The sequence below is a fragment of the Apodemus sylvaticus genome, chromosome 2 (assembly GCF_947179515.1).
Source record: "Apodemus sylvaticus chromosome 2, mApoSyl1.1, whole genome shotgun sequence".
NCBI classification, from domain to species: domain Eukaryota; kingdom Metazoa; phylum Chordata; class Mammalia; order Rodentia; family Muridae; genus Apodemus; species Apodemus sylvaticus.
The window spans coordinates 181,179,357-181,195,670 of NC_067473.1; the positions used below are offsets into that span (position 1 = coordinate 181,179,357).

Consider the following 16,314-nt stretch of genomic DNA (forward strand, 5'->3'; position numbering starts at 1 on the left):
ACAGCATGACCAAGGCAACTTTTATAAAGACAGCATGTAATTGGGGCTGGCTTACAGCATCAGAGGGTCAGTCCACTATCATCATAGAGGGAAGCATGGAGTCATGGTGCTGGAAGAGACGAGAGTTCTACATTTTGATCCAAACGCAGTCATGAAGAGATTCTCTTCCCTACTGGGAGAAGCCCACCTCACAGTGACAACACTTCCCCCAACAAGGCCATCCCTCCTAGTAGTGCTACTCCCTAGGGGCCAAGCATTCAAACACAAGAGTCTACAGAGGCCAAACCTATTCAAACCATCACAATGACAGTTGCTCAACTTGCATTTTAACTATTATTTTAACCCAAGTGGCGTTAGAGCTATTTACATTACAGCACCAGTTACCAAGTGTTGCTATGGTCAAATATATGAAATTTCTACAATTTCCCTGGTAGCTCTAACACAGTACAAGTTGTCACATCAGTTTAGAATCCAATTATAAAATATTTATCTTCTCAGACTTTTAGGACATTATTTCAATGCAGTTTTACCTCTAAAACAAAAGCATCTTTTTTCCCATGTGAAAGATCTAACTCTGTAACTTCATCAGAACTTTCCGATTGCGATCTTAAAAGTCTTGAGCGCTGTCTGGGTTCTGGGATGGGTGATCCTATCATCTCTTCAGATACCTCCTGAAAGAAATGAAATTACAGACACTGAATTCTTCAGTTTGCTTTGAAAGCTTTATATTAACACACAGCTTCCTGGTGAGGAAAAAAAAATCCACAAGATATATTCACTGAACTCTAAAGTTTCATTTCTCAGGTCATAGACAAGAGATGTTTTCTTTTATCTACAATAGCAGGTTAACTGCCCAGGTATTGACAAGGTCAGGTGACATGTAGTGCACACACAGAGATCTAAAATGAGGTTGGAAGCTCCCCACAAGCACATGCACTTCTGCATACTACCCACATGTGTGCCTAGGACACACTAGGAAGTACAACTGGCTATAAAGATGCAAAGATTCTCCAGAAGAGGGCACTACTCTTTCACATCCTTTCTTCACCAGTAGCAACCCTTCAAGGCTCTATGACAGTTAAATGTGAAGAGTAAGAAATGTGTGTGTCTTGGGTATTCCAAGTTTCTAGGCTAATATCCGCTTATCAGTGAGTGCATACCACTACTGGTCTTTTGAGACTGGGTTACCGCACTTAGTATGATGTCCAAGAAAAATGGAGGAGTGGCCCCTGGTTCTGGAAAGGCTCAGTGCAGCAGTATCGGGCAAAACCAGAACAGGGAAGTGGGAAGGGGTGGATGGGGGAACAGGGGGAGGGAAGAGGGCCTAAGGGACTTTCCGGGAGTGGGGAGCCAGGAAAGGGGAAATCATTTGAAATGTAAATAAAAAAATATATCGAATTAAAAAAAAAAGACATGTGTGTGTATATGGCAAGACAATACATACATATACAATGAGTGTACAGGCTGTACAATTAATTCATCATGCTAAACAATCTCAACAGCAACAAAACTGATCTTCTACAAGCAGTGTATGGTGTTATCCTGCACAGATGTGTGTGTGTTTTAAACAGTCAACCTAGGCTATGATGTGTAAGCACAACAAGCAGAACGTGCTGCTGTTCTAGAAACCTCCTTTACAAAGGTTATACTAGAGGTTTTCCAAAATGGTGTTAAATGCTCACTGCTAGCATGTGCCTAAGAAAAAAAGACATCTGTAGAGTTCAAAGCCACCTGTGGAGTACGGCCAATCCACAGTGTGTGTGTGTGTGTGTGTGTGTGTGTGTAATTTATATATATATAAAACCTTCCCTGCACACATCCAAGAGGGTGTTCAGTACACTTAACAAAAAATGAGAAACAGAGGCAGCTGTGAGTTAGGGACTAAGTGAAGAGACCATATAGGGCCAGCACACACGTCCACATACACATGCCTCTGCCAGCACACACGTCCACATACACATGCCTCTGCCAGCACACACGTCCACATACACATACTGCTGCTTCCCCATAAATACATAATTAAAATAAAATAAAATCTATAGTTAATATTTATATATTGAAAGGTGAGTATAGATTGACTGTTGTACAAAATTAAAAACCTAAAACTGTTATGTGCCAGTGGCCTAGCAATCAACCTTGGCACTTTGTCAAATTATCTCTAAGATAAAAGATAGTAATATTTTTAATGTCTGAAGTAAGGAAAGGCATACTGAAATAAAATCCATACATGCCAAAATTTTTAAAATCACAGCAGATTTTCTTCTTCCTCAATAACCTGAGTTGTATGGAAGAAAAAGCAAGCCGGTTTGCTGGGAAAAGGAAGGTAAATGTATTCTTATTACATACTGGCTTTCAAGGGCATCTTACCGTCATCCCTCAGTGTCCACAGGGCACTGCTCCCAGGATCCCATGGATATTAACATAGGTGGATGCCCAAGTTGGCGTCCCCAAATGACATAATCTGCACACAACTTATACAAGGTTTGCTTGTGTGTGAGCTTTGTTTACTCTGTAACATCAGAGATCAACTCTGGGCCAAGCACTGCTCTGCACTGAGCGACAGGGTCAGCTTCCCTCGAGACTACATGAGGTGAAGTTGTGTAACAGTTCTTATAGTACACTATTTAAGAAATGATGACAAGACACAAGGCATGGACATGATCAGTAAGGTCTTTTCACATGCTCCCAATCCTCATCTCCCACAGGAGTGCCTTCCTTCACGTGCCCTCCAGCCACATGGCCTGCCACATGTTGTGATGTTCATCTACATGCCGTCTTTGTGTTATGATATAGTCAGACTTCTGCATCATCACTCTCTGTTCTGCATCCAGCCAATCCCGCACGGCCTTAAACCCACAATCCTTCTGCCTCAGCTTCCCAACAACTGAGATTATAGATATAAGTCAGTATTCCAAGAACATTTTAACTTACTTACACAGCCATTTAACAAGTATGTATGGAGAGGCTGTTACTTGGGAGATCTTTCTAGAACAAGACACATGGCTGTAACAGAGCTTTACTCTACAGGTTAAAATGGGCAAGAGAAAATAATTGGTGGGTGTATAATATCCCACAAAAGTCAAGCATGTGAACATGCATACACAAGACACACATAGACATACACAGAGACACAGGCACACACACAGACACACACAGGCACATGCACATGTGAGAAGTTAAAACCTGGAAGGAGACCTGTCCTTATCGAAGAAGACATTTAAGCAAGGACAGTAAGGTGTAGTGGCTAGCCCTGGGCGTGTGTTTTGATGCTAATTCCACTCCTCAGAGGGGCTGCAGATGAGGAGTTGCCTTGTGAACCTTCTCCCCACCTTAACTTTTCAAATAAAGGCTCGAGCTGGTGATTGGGCAGGAGGAGGGACAGTGGAGCTGGAAGGTTTTGGGGGGGGAGAAGGGAGAGGGGAGGAGCGAGGATCAATGGAGGAGGAGGGAGGACAAGGGAGAAGGAGTGGGAGGAGGAGTGAGGACAATGGAGGAGGAGGTAGAAGGAAAATGGAGAGAAGCACGTGGCTTGGAGAAACAGCAAGTTCTATGGGATCTCATAGATGGGAACAGAGCAGTGTAGTGGTGGAGCTGCCCAATTTAGGCGTGTAGCGTGTATTCCTATTAGGTGAGTTGTGATCACTTTAAGCGGGACTTGTGGGTCAGTGGTTTACCACAACAGTAAGGAAGTGAAGAACACCAAGTCCAAAGGAAGACGCCCTCCAAGAACCCTCCCTCCAGCCAGGGCCAGTGGGCTCGCTCACTGCGCTGGCCTCGGTCACTCACCGGGGGGTTGATCTCATACAGCTCCTTGTTTTTTGCAATTGTGTCATTTATTTTCTTCTGCATGTGGGAGATGTGCTGTTCATAGGAGCCATCATTAGGGGTCTTCCCAGCAATCTGGATTCCACCAGGCGTTGGTAAGGCTGCTAAGTAGACCCCTGTGGCCGACTTGTGAAAATAACAGGGATATCATCAGACAGGATACCAAATGACAATGGCCTTGTTCTCTGTCTAGGAATGTGCATTTTGCTCTGTTCAAAAGACACCTGGCTAGACCATGTCCGCAAGAAAATACAAAACCTCTCTGCTAACAGGGTTGATGTCCTCTGGGAAGATTCCTCAGTAGATGGTGGCAGCTCTGAAGGGGGCTCTCTGACTACATAATTGCATGACCAGCTATGCTTTTTAAAGCTTTATCTCATACTTATACAAGAAAAAGAAAAAAAGAAGAAGGTTGAATGCTGAGCAATCTGTCCAGGAGAATATGACCTAGGCAAGCCTGAGCTGCGGCGGGAGTCCCAGGCCTGTCTGGGCTACAGTATGACACCATGTCTCAATATACCTAAAATAAATACATACAAATAACTTGAAATCAGGAATCCCTCAGCAAAAGCTTTGCCACCAATGAGTAGGCAGCCTGCCTTCTGAAGGGCTACCGCTGAGAACAGCTGCAATCAAGTATGGAAGGGTGTGGTAAGGAACCATGAGAGAGGCGGTCCCCTCTGTATGTCTCCTTCACCCACCTTATTCCATGGCCACCAACACAGATGATTTACTTGACACACTTATTTTACTATTTAACACAGTAACAATTTCTCATTCTATATCAGTCAGTATACATTATCAGTATTAGAAAATCATGGGAAAGATAAAACAAGACAAAGTGTGTGTGTGTGTATGTGTGTGTGTGTGTGTGTGTGTTTAAGCTACCACAAGCAGAACAAAATGTTAAGAAACCTAAGCATAAAAGTGGTGTGGCAGCACATGCCTGCAATCCCAGCTCTTAAGAGGTAGAGCCAAGAGATCAGAAATTCAAGACTAACATTAATTACATAACAAGTTCAAGACCAGCCTGGGCTATATGAAACTCTAGCTCAAAAAGGGCAAAAACATGGCTGGCAAAATGGCAAGTAAAGGCACCCTCTGCAAAGCTTGATGACCTGAGTGCCATCCATGGGACCTACATTGTGAAAGGAGAGAAGTGACTTCCACAGACGGTTCTTTGGTCCCAATATGAACACCACAGTATGTGCACCATGGTGCGCGCACATCCACAAATGAATGTGAAACAATAATAAGAGAGAAAAAAGGAGCATTCAAGTGGAGCTAAGGGAATCTAGGGGAGGTGGCGCCTTCCATCTTGGATGTTTGCTGGTACAGTTATGTGAAATCCATCAACTGTCAAGTCTAAAATGACTGTCTAAAATGACATGCAGAGTGGCTGAAACTGGCCCTCGCAGCACTCTTCCAGAACTTCATTAGCAGAGCCATAATGTAGCTCCTCGTGTCAACTACTGAGAAGCCCTGACCAACCTCAGCATCACCTAACACTCTGCTAACACACTGGCTGATGACACACTAGCCTTGAACTGCAGAACCAGATGGGCCTGGATTTGAAACCACTGTCAGCATATATGAGCCTGACTCTCTGGAATTACCCCATGACGGCACTGTCTTCTCCTCTTAAGTGACATCTAGCAAGGGATTCTCCTGTCAGCTGTCACAAAAGCTAGCCTTCAGATCCTGAGATTTTGGCACACACAGTGCAGTGACCCAGATAATGGCAGGCGGCTGGAAATGGTATCACTAGGGGAATATGAAAAATCATGGAGCAGGCCTGAGGATCCATCAATGCCATAAACTAATCAGCTCACCACAGTCACATCATTACCTCCTATATGGAAAAATGAAGAGCATGGTGGTGTATACCTGCAAATCCAGTACGCAGCAGGCTGAGGCAGGAGGATCATGACATCAAGGCATGCACTCATTAGGAAGAACCTTGCCTCAAAAACCTAAACAATTAAATAAAATTTACATATTTGGTCCAATAAAAAGAGGAAATGAAACTGAAAACAAATTTGTATTTTAACTATAGATTTATAGAGAGAAAAAGACTAGAATGTCCATAGATTTTATAAATTAAGTATCTCCATATGTCCTGAAGATGACATAAGAAATACAACTTGAAATCTGCTAACAAACAAATGAAAATCCTGTAACTGTCAATAGCCCAATATATAATAGAGCCCAGACCAGTGGTTTCAACTCAACAAACTAGGAATGATAGACTGATCTCTTAAGACTATGTAAAAGCAAACTGCCAGACTTACTTCCTGAAACTTCTCCAACCATTAACAGCTTGAGTCTGTTTCCTTAGCTAAGTCTTCTCCTTTAGTTTACTTATTCTTTTGTAGCCCAGGCAGGCCTTGATCCCCTGATCACTGCCTCAGATCCTAGTGCAGGGTGATGAGGATGCACTACCACATCTGGTTATCCTACCTCTTTCATAACCCTCGGAATGCCACACAACAGTCTCCAGCCTGAGTTGACAAAAGCCTCTCCACTCACCGCTAAGCCCATCAGCATGTTCTCGCCCACTGTGATCTGAATTCTTAGTCCAAACAAAGCATTCATTCCTTTGAGTTTGAGTTTGTTCATCAGTTGAGTGTGTACTTCATATTCCATAAATGGCAAGAGGTTACTGATAGCTGTGGCGTTGGCTTCTGCCTGTGCTTTCTTTTTCAATCGACATAATCTACAAAGGAGAATAATTCTGTAAGTGCACTGCACTCTTGGTACCATCCTAAGAAATGTCCAGATGGAGATCTGGTTTACTAGAAGAGCTCTCATTAGCACGTTTGAGGTCTTGGGTCTGATCTCCACCACCACTGAGAACAGACTCCCTAAAAGCATGCTTAGAAGCACACTAGTCTCAAACAGATTTGTTACACTGTAACCTGTTGTTTTGCCATTTCTGCCCCTACATGGATCTTTACTGGAAGTTCAAATAAGTAGAAATTAAAAACCCCAGAATCTCTAGAAATGTCAGAATCACTACACAATTAAAAATCTTAGGTTCCAGGGCTGGAGATGGCTCTGCAGTTAAGTGCACTGGCTGTTTTTACAGAAACCAGAGTTCAAGTCAGAACACCCACACGGCAGCTCATGATCATCTCTAACTCCAGTTCTAAGGGATCTGATGCCCTCTTTTGTTCTCTGCAGGCACCAGTATAAACGCGCTGTACATACATACATACATACATACATACACACACACATACACACACACATATACACACATACATACATACACACACACAGGCAAAACACCATACACATAACCAAAGGATGGATGAACAGCAGAGAGAAATGTTAGCTTAAGCTCACAATTACTTGAGTACCTGTTATGCAAGTGAAAGGTTTCCAAGAGAGCATAGATCAACACAGCACGCATACAACAGTAACACAGCCAGAAAGGCAGTGGTAAAGGATGTTTTTACTGTGCTCACAAGAAACACAAGCAGAGAAAATGTTTCCAACATAAAAATAAATACATTGCCAGACAAACAAAAACAAATACACATCACCAGCATATCATCAAAAAAATACTCAAGGATATAGACTTCACGAGAGCGGGAGGCAATCCCAAGTGGAAGCAGAAGACAGAAAAAAAAAAAAAAAAACCACTAAATAGAGTAAAATATATTCCAGAACAAAACTCAATATAACTAGAATTAATCTGATGTGTAAAAGAGGACAACATCAACGATTCCCACCTAGGACATGAACAGGGGAGGGAGCGGTGCTACTGACTTATGAGACATGATCAGGAGTGGGGGACTGTTGGCACAACTGGGACAATGTGAGACTTACTGCTCATCGCAGTAGGTATGAAGCAGAGAGGTCTGCAGCTCTGAAGCTCAGACACAGATTTTTACACTAGATTTAGAAATATGAGACTCGGGCTGGAGAGATGGCTCAGCGGGTAAGAGCACTATCTGCTCTTCCAAAGGTCATGAGTTCAAATCCTGGCAACCACATGGTGGCTTAAAACCATCCATAAATCTGACACCCTTTCTGGTGACACCCTCTTCTGGTGTCTGAAGACAGCTACAGTGTACTTACATATAACAAATAAACAAATCTTAAAAAAAAAAAAAAGAAATATGAGACTCACAGGCATAAGCATAACACATATACCTATGAGTGAAAGAGGGTCCAAACCCATGGCTCCCATTACGAAGAGTCAACAAACTGAAGGCATTAACTATATCAAGATAAGACTCAGGGTGCTGGAGAGATGGCTCATCAGCTAAGAGCACTGCTCTTGGGTGCTCTTCCAAAGGAACCAAGTTCAATTCCCTCCAAGGCAGGCTGTCTGTAATGTCAATCCCAGCAGATCTGACTCTCATACAAACATACATGCAGGCAGAATACCAATGCAGGTTAAAACCAAACAAGTGAGCTGGAAGGTGGTGGCCGTTGCCTTTAATCCCAGCACTCTGGAGCAGAGGCAAGAGGATCTGTGAGTTCAAGGCCAGCCTAGTCTACACAAGGCTATCTTCTGTGAACAAGATCCAGGACAGCCAGGGCTATACAGAGAAACTTTGTTTTGAAAAAAACAGAAACAAAACCAAAAACAGACTCTATGTGACAGTGAAATCAAAGGAGTCTCAGGAGAAAAGGACCAAGCTACTACTGCTGAAGTTTCAAGACAGAAACATCCAAGGGACCAGGAAACCTGGCTGTTGTTGGTGAACTTGACACTTAAAAGATATTTACTGCATGTCACACTCCAGGATGTCCTACTCCAATGATAAACAGCTAAGGTTTGCAAGAAGGAAGCACTGATCTTTAAAAGAAAACAAAAACAAAAACCCCACCGTGTTTCAGAATATTTTAGAGGTCTCTAAACCAGGTGCTATTTAGCCATACTCCAAATTAGTAAACAAACCAACTTGTACATATAATAAACACATATACAGCAAAACTGAAATGTTAAAACAACTCTGCATACACACTTGAGTGTTATAGAGAGCATTTTACTGTCAGCTGTAGATGGGATAAACACAAGATTCAAATAGAGTTGCCCAGTTGGTTCAGGATCAAATATGTAAGAAACAATGTATATCATTCACGTTTATGTCACTATACCTCATGGTTTTTCAAGGACACCAAATTCAGTTGTCACAAACATACCTTGCCTGAATAAGACAACCTTTTCCAACGACCAGTGCATCTGTGGGTAGATCTACAGTTGTAAAGAGAACATCAGGTACTTTTTGTTTCCTGCAGTTACAGCAGGAGGTGAGGTGAGCAGGGAACGGCATGTTCAGTTCATCGTATGGGATATGGCAGAAGCCGCAGCCCGCAGGGACATTCTCTTCAATCCTACGTAAATATATTTTAAAAGCAATAAGGCACCTTACTCAGAGTCCAATACATAGTCAGCCTCAAAAAAAGAAAAATAGCAAACAAAAGTCATAGGGCATTTCTCAAATACTTAAGTCATTTAAACATATATTACATACAGTGTATCTGTGTATAAACAATACAACTTACACCAGAGCAGTGTGCACCATGACTGTTAAGTTACTAGCAACCATGAAATCAGAGTCATTACCACTCCTCTAATGTTATGTTATTTGCCATAATATTGACAGATCTGATTTCTGACACAAAAATAGGGGGGGTGGGGGGAATATCATAAAAGCAGATGGAGAGACAGCAAAGGTAACATTTTCCTAATGGTTAATAAATACAAACACATACACACAGAAACAAAGAAACAAACAACTCTTGGTTGTCCACAGGAACCAAATGGTAAGATGACATTAGGTGGCAAACCTCCCCACTGCCAACCAGCTTACACAGTGCTAAAAGATATATAGGCTTCTAAAGGAAACTGTTATCCAGCAATAGACCAGGAGGGCTGCAATAGCAACCTGTCAGGCAAAACATGGGCATGGTAAAATAGTGGTATGACTACCGTCAGTGGCCATCTGTTTTCTGACTAGACTGTAGGCCCACTCTGTAGCAAGACTTCACACCTAGTGTCGTAAGCTTGGTCCTTGCCTGGGACGGTCATAGGCCCTGTTAGGAAACTACAGCTGCTGCTTGCTAAATAGACATAGTGTCAAGTTGGCTTCTAAACACTTCCATTTATATCTACCCATAGACTAATGCTGCTCTTAGCCTTAGTGAGAGAAGTTCCTCTCTGCTGTGGGTTATGGTTAATGCAGAGTCTCACGTGTGGTCAAAGTGCGAAGAGTAAGCGGCTGGACACTGAGTTCAAGCCCTAAAGGAACATCTGTACCACTCCTACTCTGGTCAAGGAACACTGCACAATGCAGGAACACTGCACAATGAGGGCTGGTAAGAATGTTGAGAACACAACTAAGGACCACTAATATCCCACTATGCCCGAGGGAAGAGCTCAGGACCCAGGCCTCCAGAGGATACAGACACTTGGACAGCTAATGGCTACTGAGGGAGGGGGAATAATTCTCGCAGGTAACTTCCACCCATGTTCACAGATGCAACCCTAATTAAATTCAGGATTTTGTCCCCCCAAAAAGCCATAAAGCAGAAGAGGGACCTGTTAGAGAACATTGGGAGCGAGAGGGTAAAGAGACAGTGATGGAGGGCCAAGTGACCAGCACACACTACATACATGTGTGATATCACCAAAGACTGAAAAATAAGGAACTGGAAGAAAGCTGTAACAAAAGATTAAAAAGAAAAAATCAGTAAGCTAGAAGAAGGCATACACTGAAATCCCTTATTTCTAGAAACAACGTTCCTGAGGGGCCAAGAGAGCAACTTCTATGCCATGCATATTACAAATAAGCCAAGAGTGAGCACCAACAACCCAGCCCTGCCAGCCATTAGGCTGCTTCAACGTCGTGAATCCACACTAGGTATCTAACCAATCACAGCCTCGTCAAAAAAATCTGGAGTGACGATTTAGCAATGACTGTCTTATGGGTTTATTTGTTGTTTTTTGTTTTTGAAGAGTAAGAAAAGTACAACTACATCTCCCCACTTTGCAGATATAATGTCTACCTGACAGATGCAGATGCAAGTCCCCTCAGCCTGCAGCAGCCTGGAGGACCACAGCAGCTTCTGAGCCACTCCACACCCACCTCCTGTTTAATTCCCACTCATCTGAACTCATGAGGGTGGAACCATTTTTAACTAAGCGCTCTGCACAGACTTGAATGTCTACAGAACACCGTGAGGTGTAAAAACCAAAGCAGACAATTTATCAAAGCATGTGAAATACAAGAAGGCCACAAAGAAGTTTCTCTGAATACTGAGATTAAGGGAATCATTTTTCTTTCTATTCTCCTATATTTGCCAAATTATTTCTAGTAAGCACTAAAGATTCCACGGGAGTGAGGGGGATCTGACCAAGCAGTCAGCAGGTAAAGGCGGTTGCCACCAAGTGTGATCACCTGCTTTGATCCCTGGAACCCACATGGTGGAAGGAAAGAAATAACTCCTAAAAGCTGTCCTCTAACTACCATCCACACGTTGTGGCATGTGTGCAATAACAACCTAACACACACACAAACACACACACATAGATGCTTTACAGTATTACATTGAAAATTACTGTAGCCATCTAATCCACAAGACAAATACCCAGGCAGCTTTGAAAAAGTTACTAAATTAGGTTTCTAAGGAACTGGAGATGTAGGTCAGTGGCAAAGCACTTGTCCAACATAAACAGATTCTTAAATTCAACTACCAGTAATCTTCTACCTTATACAACAATGTAGTCAGACTGGGGCATCCCTCAGGTGTAGCTGACTACAGCCTGTCCAGCAAGCATAGGTTCTAGTCCATCCTCAGCCTACAGCTACACTATGCACTGGGTAAAGAACTCAATAGAGTCCTATTCCTCACCAATGCCCCTATTCTGAAGGCTCTAGAATAAGGAATGCCCAATATCAACTTGAATATTCTCAAAAGAATAAAACAACAAGGTCCTCTTCACCAACAGTAGAACACCATTCTACATTCTATTCTCTTGCAAAATTATACTTAATTGGAATATAGAGAATTTTTATATTTCCTTAATTTATATAATTTGGTTATTTTTATCATAGTAGATGCTAGTTAATAATTCTAATATCTTAAATATACTCATTTACATATACGTTGAATAGCTTCATCTGTTTATAGAAAATATTTTATATTTATAAAAGCTAACAATTTAAAAGGTTAAAGAAGCCAATAATGAAGTTAAAGTAGGCTGATTTTTACCTAATACTTTCATTTTCCATTTCACATGCATTAAAGTCATTTTTAAAGAAACGTTTAAGCAGTTTAACACAATACAGTAAGTGCTTTGATTATTTTGTGAAAGAGGAATTTATAAGAATAAATTCTGTTGTGGGAATGAGACAAAAAGAACCCAGACTGCCCTATATATTAGATAATATTCAAACACTACCCCTAAACCTAGGGCAGAGACACAAGCTAAGTGGGCATCAAATGCAGAGGCAGGAGCTGCTGCAGATAAGGACCCAAAGGAGGCAAATTAACAAAAAAACAAATAAACAAAAATAACACCAATGTACATTAAATAAAAACAAATCATAATTTAAAAAAAGAAAAGAAAAATATGTGTACCTAAGATAAAGGGTCAAAGCTGGTATAAAGGAGCAAACTGTATTGGTTAGAGACATGAGGTTGTAATCTAAGAGTAAAAGAAAGTAGATGTGTTTTATGACAATTTATGACATTTACAAAAGGGAAAGGCATACTTGAAATCCTCCTGCTGTTAGCCATGCATGGACTTCATGCTGTGTAGGACAGAATCCCGCACAACAGTCAGCTCACAGGAAGAGTCATGTGCCTGGGACGGGTGGGACAGCAGCCCACTCTCACCAATCCTACAGAAAACTACCTGACTCTGAGATCTTAAAATGCCAGTCTCTCCCTCCTCAGTTTAGAATAGCAAGCCATGACAACCTTTGTTCCAAACAGCCCTCCACGGTGCCTTCCTGTAGAAACCGAGGGTTCAGCACAGCTGCCGTGCCAGACGCGGATAAAATACAGACTTCTTCACTAGAAAAACAAAACAACAACAACAAGAAAAATAGGTTAGCATTCCCAACCATAAACCTTTGGAAAACACTAAATATCAAGAGTCCAAGTCAGACTGTCCTACATGTTCGTGCATATGCAAACACGAACCTAGACAGGAGACACAAGCTAAGTGGGCATCAAATGCAGGGACAAGAGCTGCTGCACATTAAGAGCTGAAGGAGGCAAATTAACAGTTACAGCTTCCTGAAATGCTAAATGTTTCAACTATAAATCTAGTAACAAGCTACCAAACTATAACTCTAAATATCTATAATGCTTTATTAGAATTATTCTAAAAGCCCAACTATGTAACTAATCTATAGTACTACAACATAATCTGAATTAGAATTACAAACATATCTAAAATAGTACCCAAAGTATACTAAACAAAGCTTAAAATGTCTCTCTCATGTGTGTGTGTGTGTGTGTGTGTGTGAGAGAGAGAGAGGGGGGGGGAGAGAGAGAGAGAGAAAGAGAGGGGGGACACGGCTGAGCCTCACCCACGGCAACTGAGACCGTGCAGAGGAACAGAGGAGGGAGCACAACATGAATGGACAGAGCCAGGGTGCGGGACACCAGCCCGGGGACATCTGAGCACAGGGCAGCAGGTTCAAGGCAGATGGGCTGTGGGCACCTGAGGAACAACCAGGGGTCAGTGCAGCAGTGCTTCAAAAAATTCCGTCAAGAGCACTAGGAAGGCCTGGTTGGAACAGGAAAAAATGAGTGAAGCTTTAAATGCAAACGTCCTGAGAGCAGTAGCTTGTGGCACGAGAATCCAGACTAAAGTAAATCCGATGGACTCAGTTAGAGGCCTTGTGCCAGTGACACAGCTTTAGTCGCCAGGCTGTCCCTCCGGCACTCTCCACACGTGCACATGCTCTCCCCCTTCCACACAAGCCTCTGCTCTGCACTGCTGTCATCCCTCTGTCTATGCTCCATGTCGTAACTCAAGCATCAGCCCATCACTACACTTCTGATGACAGTTCGCTCACACTCCAATCCCGCTAACACGCCTATCCTACTGCGGACTTCTGGTCCTCTGGGATCCTGACGCATCCTAGAATATCTCAACAATAAAACTTACTATAGACGTCAAGAGTTGTCCAACACAATATAAATTTCATGGCAAGAATCATGTCTTAAACATCAAAGCCTTCAGTCATAAAAGCATGCACTAAACCCACTCACAAGGCAGGACTACTTACCAGAGGCCAGGCAGGGCAGTTGTTAGTAAGGTGATGCTTAACAAGAGGGGAAAGGTGACAATGGGGCCAGAGAGCTAGTTAAGTAGCTGAGGGCACTTTTCACTCTTGCAGAGGACCCAGGTTTGATTCCCGGGACCCTCATGGTGGCCCACAACCATCCATAATCCCAGTTCCAGGCTGTTCAACAGGCACACATGTGTTATACATGCATGCATGCTGCTAAAACATGCCTATACATAAATTACAAAAAATAAATCTAAAGCAAAACAAAAAATCTGTTTATTCTATGGTACTAGAATGGTTCATATGTATAACACATGGTCTGGAACAATAAAATGCACAAAACAATAAACAGCCCAGCACAGTAATACTCGTATTTACTGTGTGTTAATGACCTTTCTCTGTGAGCACTATGCAATACAGAGTAGAGAGGTAAGATAGCATAGGGTCTAATGGCCTCTGCATTAGACAGCAATCATCAGCTTTCTAGAAGGGAATAGAGTCAGGGTTCCAGGAAGATAAAATAACAAAAACCATAGAAAAATATATGGGACTAGAGAGATGGCTCAGCAGTTAAGAGCACTGAGTGTTCTTCCAAAAGACCTGAGTTCAAATACCAGCAACCACATGGTAACCCACAACTGTTTATAACTCCAGTTCCAGGAGATCCAACCTCACACAGACATAGAAGCATGCAAGCCATCAAAGCACATAAAATAAATAAATCATAATTTTAAAAAAGAGAAAAATATATGTGCCTAAAATAATAGGGTCAAAACTGGTATAAATGAGCTAACTATGTTGGTAGGAAAAATATTAGGTTATATCTAATTTAAAAGTAAAACTTCACAGTTTCAAATTCTTTAAGAGATTTTCAACATACTCAAGAGTTGTGTGGCAGTAGAAGGCTTAATAACAAGCAGGCCTGATCCCAGAGGCTACAGGAAGGCAGCAGACAAGGGGCCATGCAGGGTGACTGGGGATGGGAAACCCTTGCAAAGAACACAGCTCGCCCTAACTTAGCCGTTAGGAGGAATATTTTGTCAGTAAAAGTAGTTCCATCCCAACTTATACATGTAGTAAGTACAGTGGCTTTGTGGCTGTGCGTGCTGCGTGCGTGCGTGCATGCGTGGGTGTGTGCATGTGTACGTGCATGCTTCCTTCCTTTTTTCTTTTTAATACAGAGTCTTTGTAGCTCTTGGCTGGCCAGGAATTCACTATGTTGACTAGCCTGGTCCTGAGTTCAGAGACCACTCTGCCTCCCAAGTGAGGGATTAAGGAGGGTTGAGGGATTAAGGAGGGCTGAGGACAAGCATGAGAGATACTTGGCAATTCATTTACAAAGCATCAAGCAGGCCCTCCAAATGTCCCACAGGAAGGAGTCCCCAGAGGCAATAACTGAATTACTACAAGCCAAGGATAATAACTGGGCATGCTGGTTATTATACAGTCACAGGACTCCTCAAAGCCAGTAACACAATTTGTACACATTATCATTTAACAGATAAACTGAGGCCCTCAAGTTTACAGCAATCAAGTGGACAGAAGGCATCTTGAACTTGCTCTGATTCGCTCAGCCTGTCTCAGCTTCCCACTGTGCCTGTCTTCTTCGATCTGTATTGTCCTTCTCCCAGCTCTGTACACAATAAATCAAACCACAATGTCAAGTCAAGAGATCCAAGTTGCCATTTACCAGATGCTAGTTGACTCGCTGTAGCCCACTACAGCATGGCAGCCTAAGGCTTTAGCATGGGACTTTATCTCTTGTCTGATTTCTGCCCACCATGCATCTCGAGTTTCTGGTTCATCTGAAAAATAAAGTTTAAGTCAGTTGACTACTCGACAGCAGTTACACATTAGCAGGAAATGTCTGCAGTACGCTGACTGGGAGCCAAAGTGCTGCCCCACACTTACCCCTCCTGTTGTACAAGAGTGCTGATTTCAGATGACAGTCAAGACTGAGTACTAAAACTACTGCTAGGACAGATCACTCTGCTCTGCCAGCTTTGCCACGGCAAGGGAAGCGCACAGATTTTACTATAACAGCTGATATTTTAATTGCTTTAACTTAAAATGGAAACCTCAACTTCCCAGATTCCTAACTTGCTTATTTGTTTGACTAATTTGGGGCCCAGGATTTCCTAGAGCAGAGTCTGTATGGCTGAGGATGACTGTGACCTGATCCTCTGCCTCCATTCCTGAATGCTAGATCACTGCAGAGTGA

The 16,314-nt window shown here is 42.5% G+C and overlaps 1 protein-coding gene across 7 annotated transcripts in view; it reads right to left on the reverse strand.

Moving 5' to 3' along the window:
- C2cd5 (C2 calcium dependent domain containing 5) overlaps positions 1 to 16,314 on the reverse strand; it is an 85,161-nt gene that overhangs the window by 19,367 nt on the left and 49,480 nt on the right. For all 7 annotated transcript variants that reach the window (XM_052175232.1, XM_052175233.1, XM_052175231.1 and 4 more), the window contains 6 exons: positions 15,784 to 15,898; positions 12,769 to 12,864; positions 8,986 to 9,177; positions 6,355 to 6,541; positions 3,787 to 3,951; positions 531 to 671 (listed from right to left, as the gene is read on the reverse strand). In XM_052175232.1, coding sequence (XP_052031192.1) covers positions 531 to 671; positions 3,787 to 3,951; positions 6,355 to 6,541; positions 8,986 to 9,177; positions 12,769 to 12,864; positions 15,784 to 15,898 — 896 coding nt within the window. The remainder of the gene's footprint in view (positions 1 to 530; positions 672 to 3,786; positions 3,952 to 6,354; positions 6,542 to 8,985; positions 9,178 to 12,768; positions 12,865 to 15,783; positions 15,899 to 16,314) is intronic.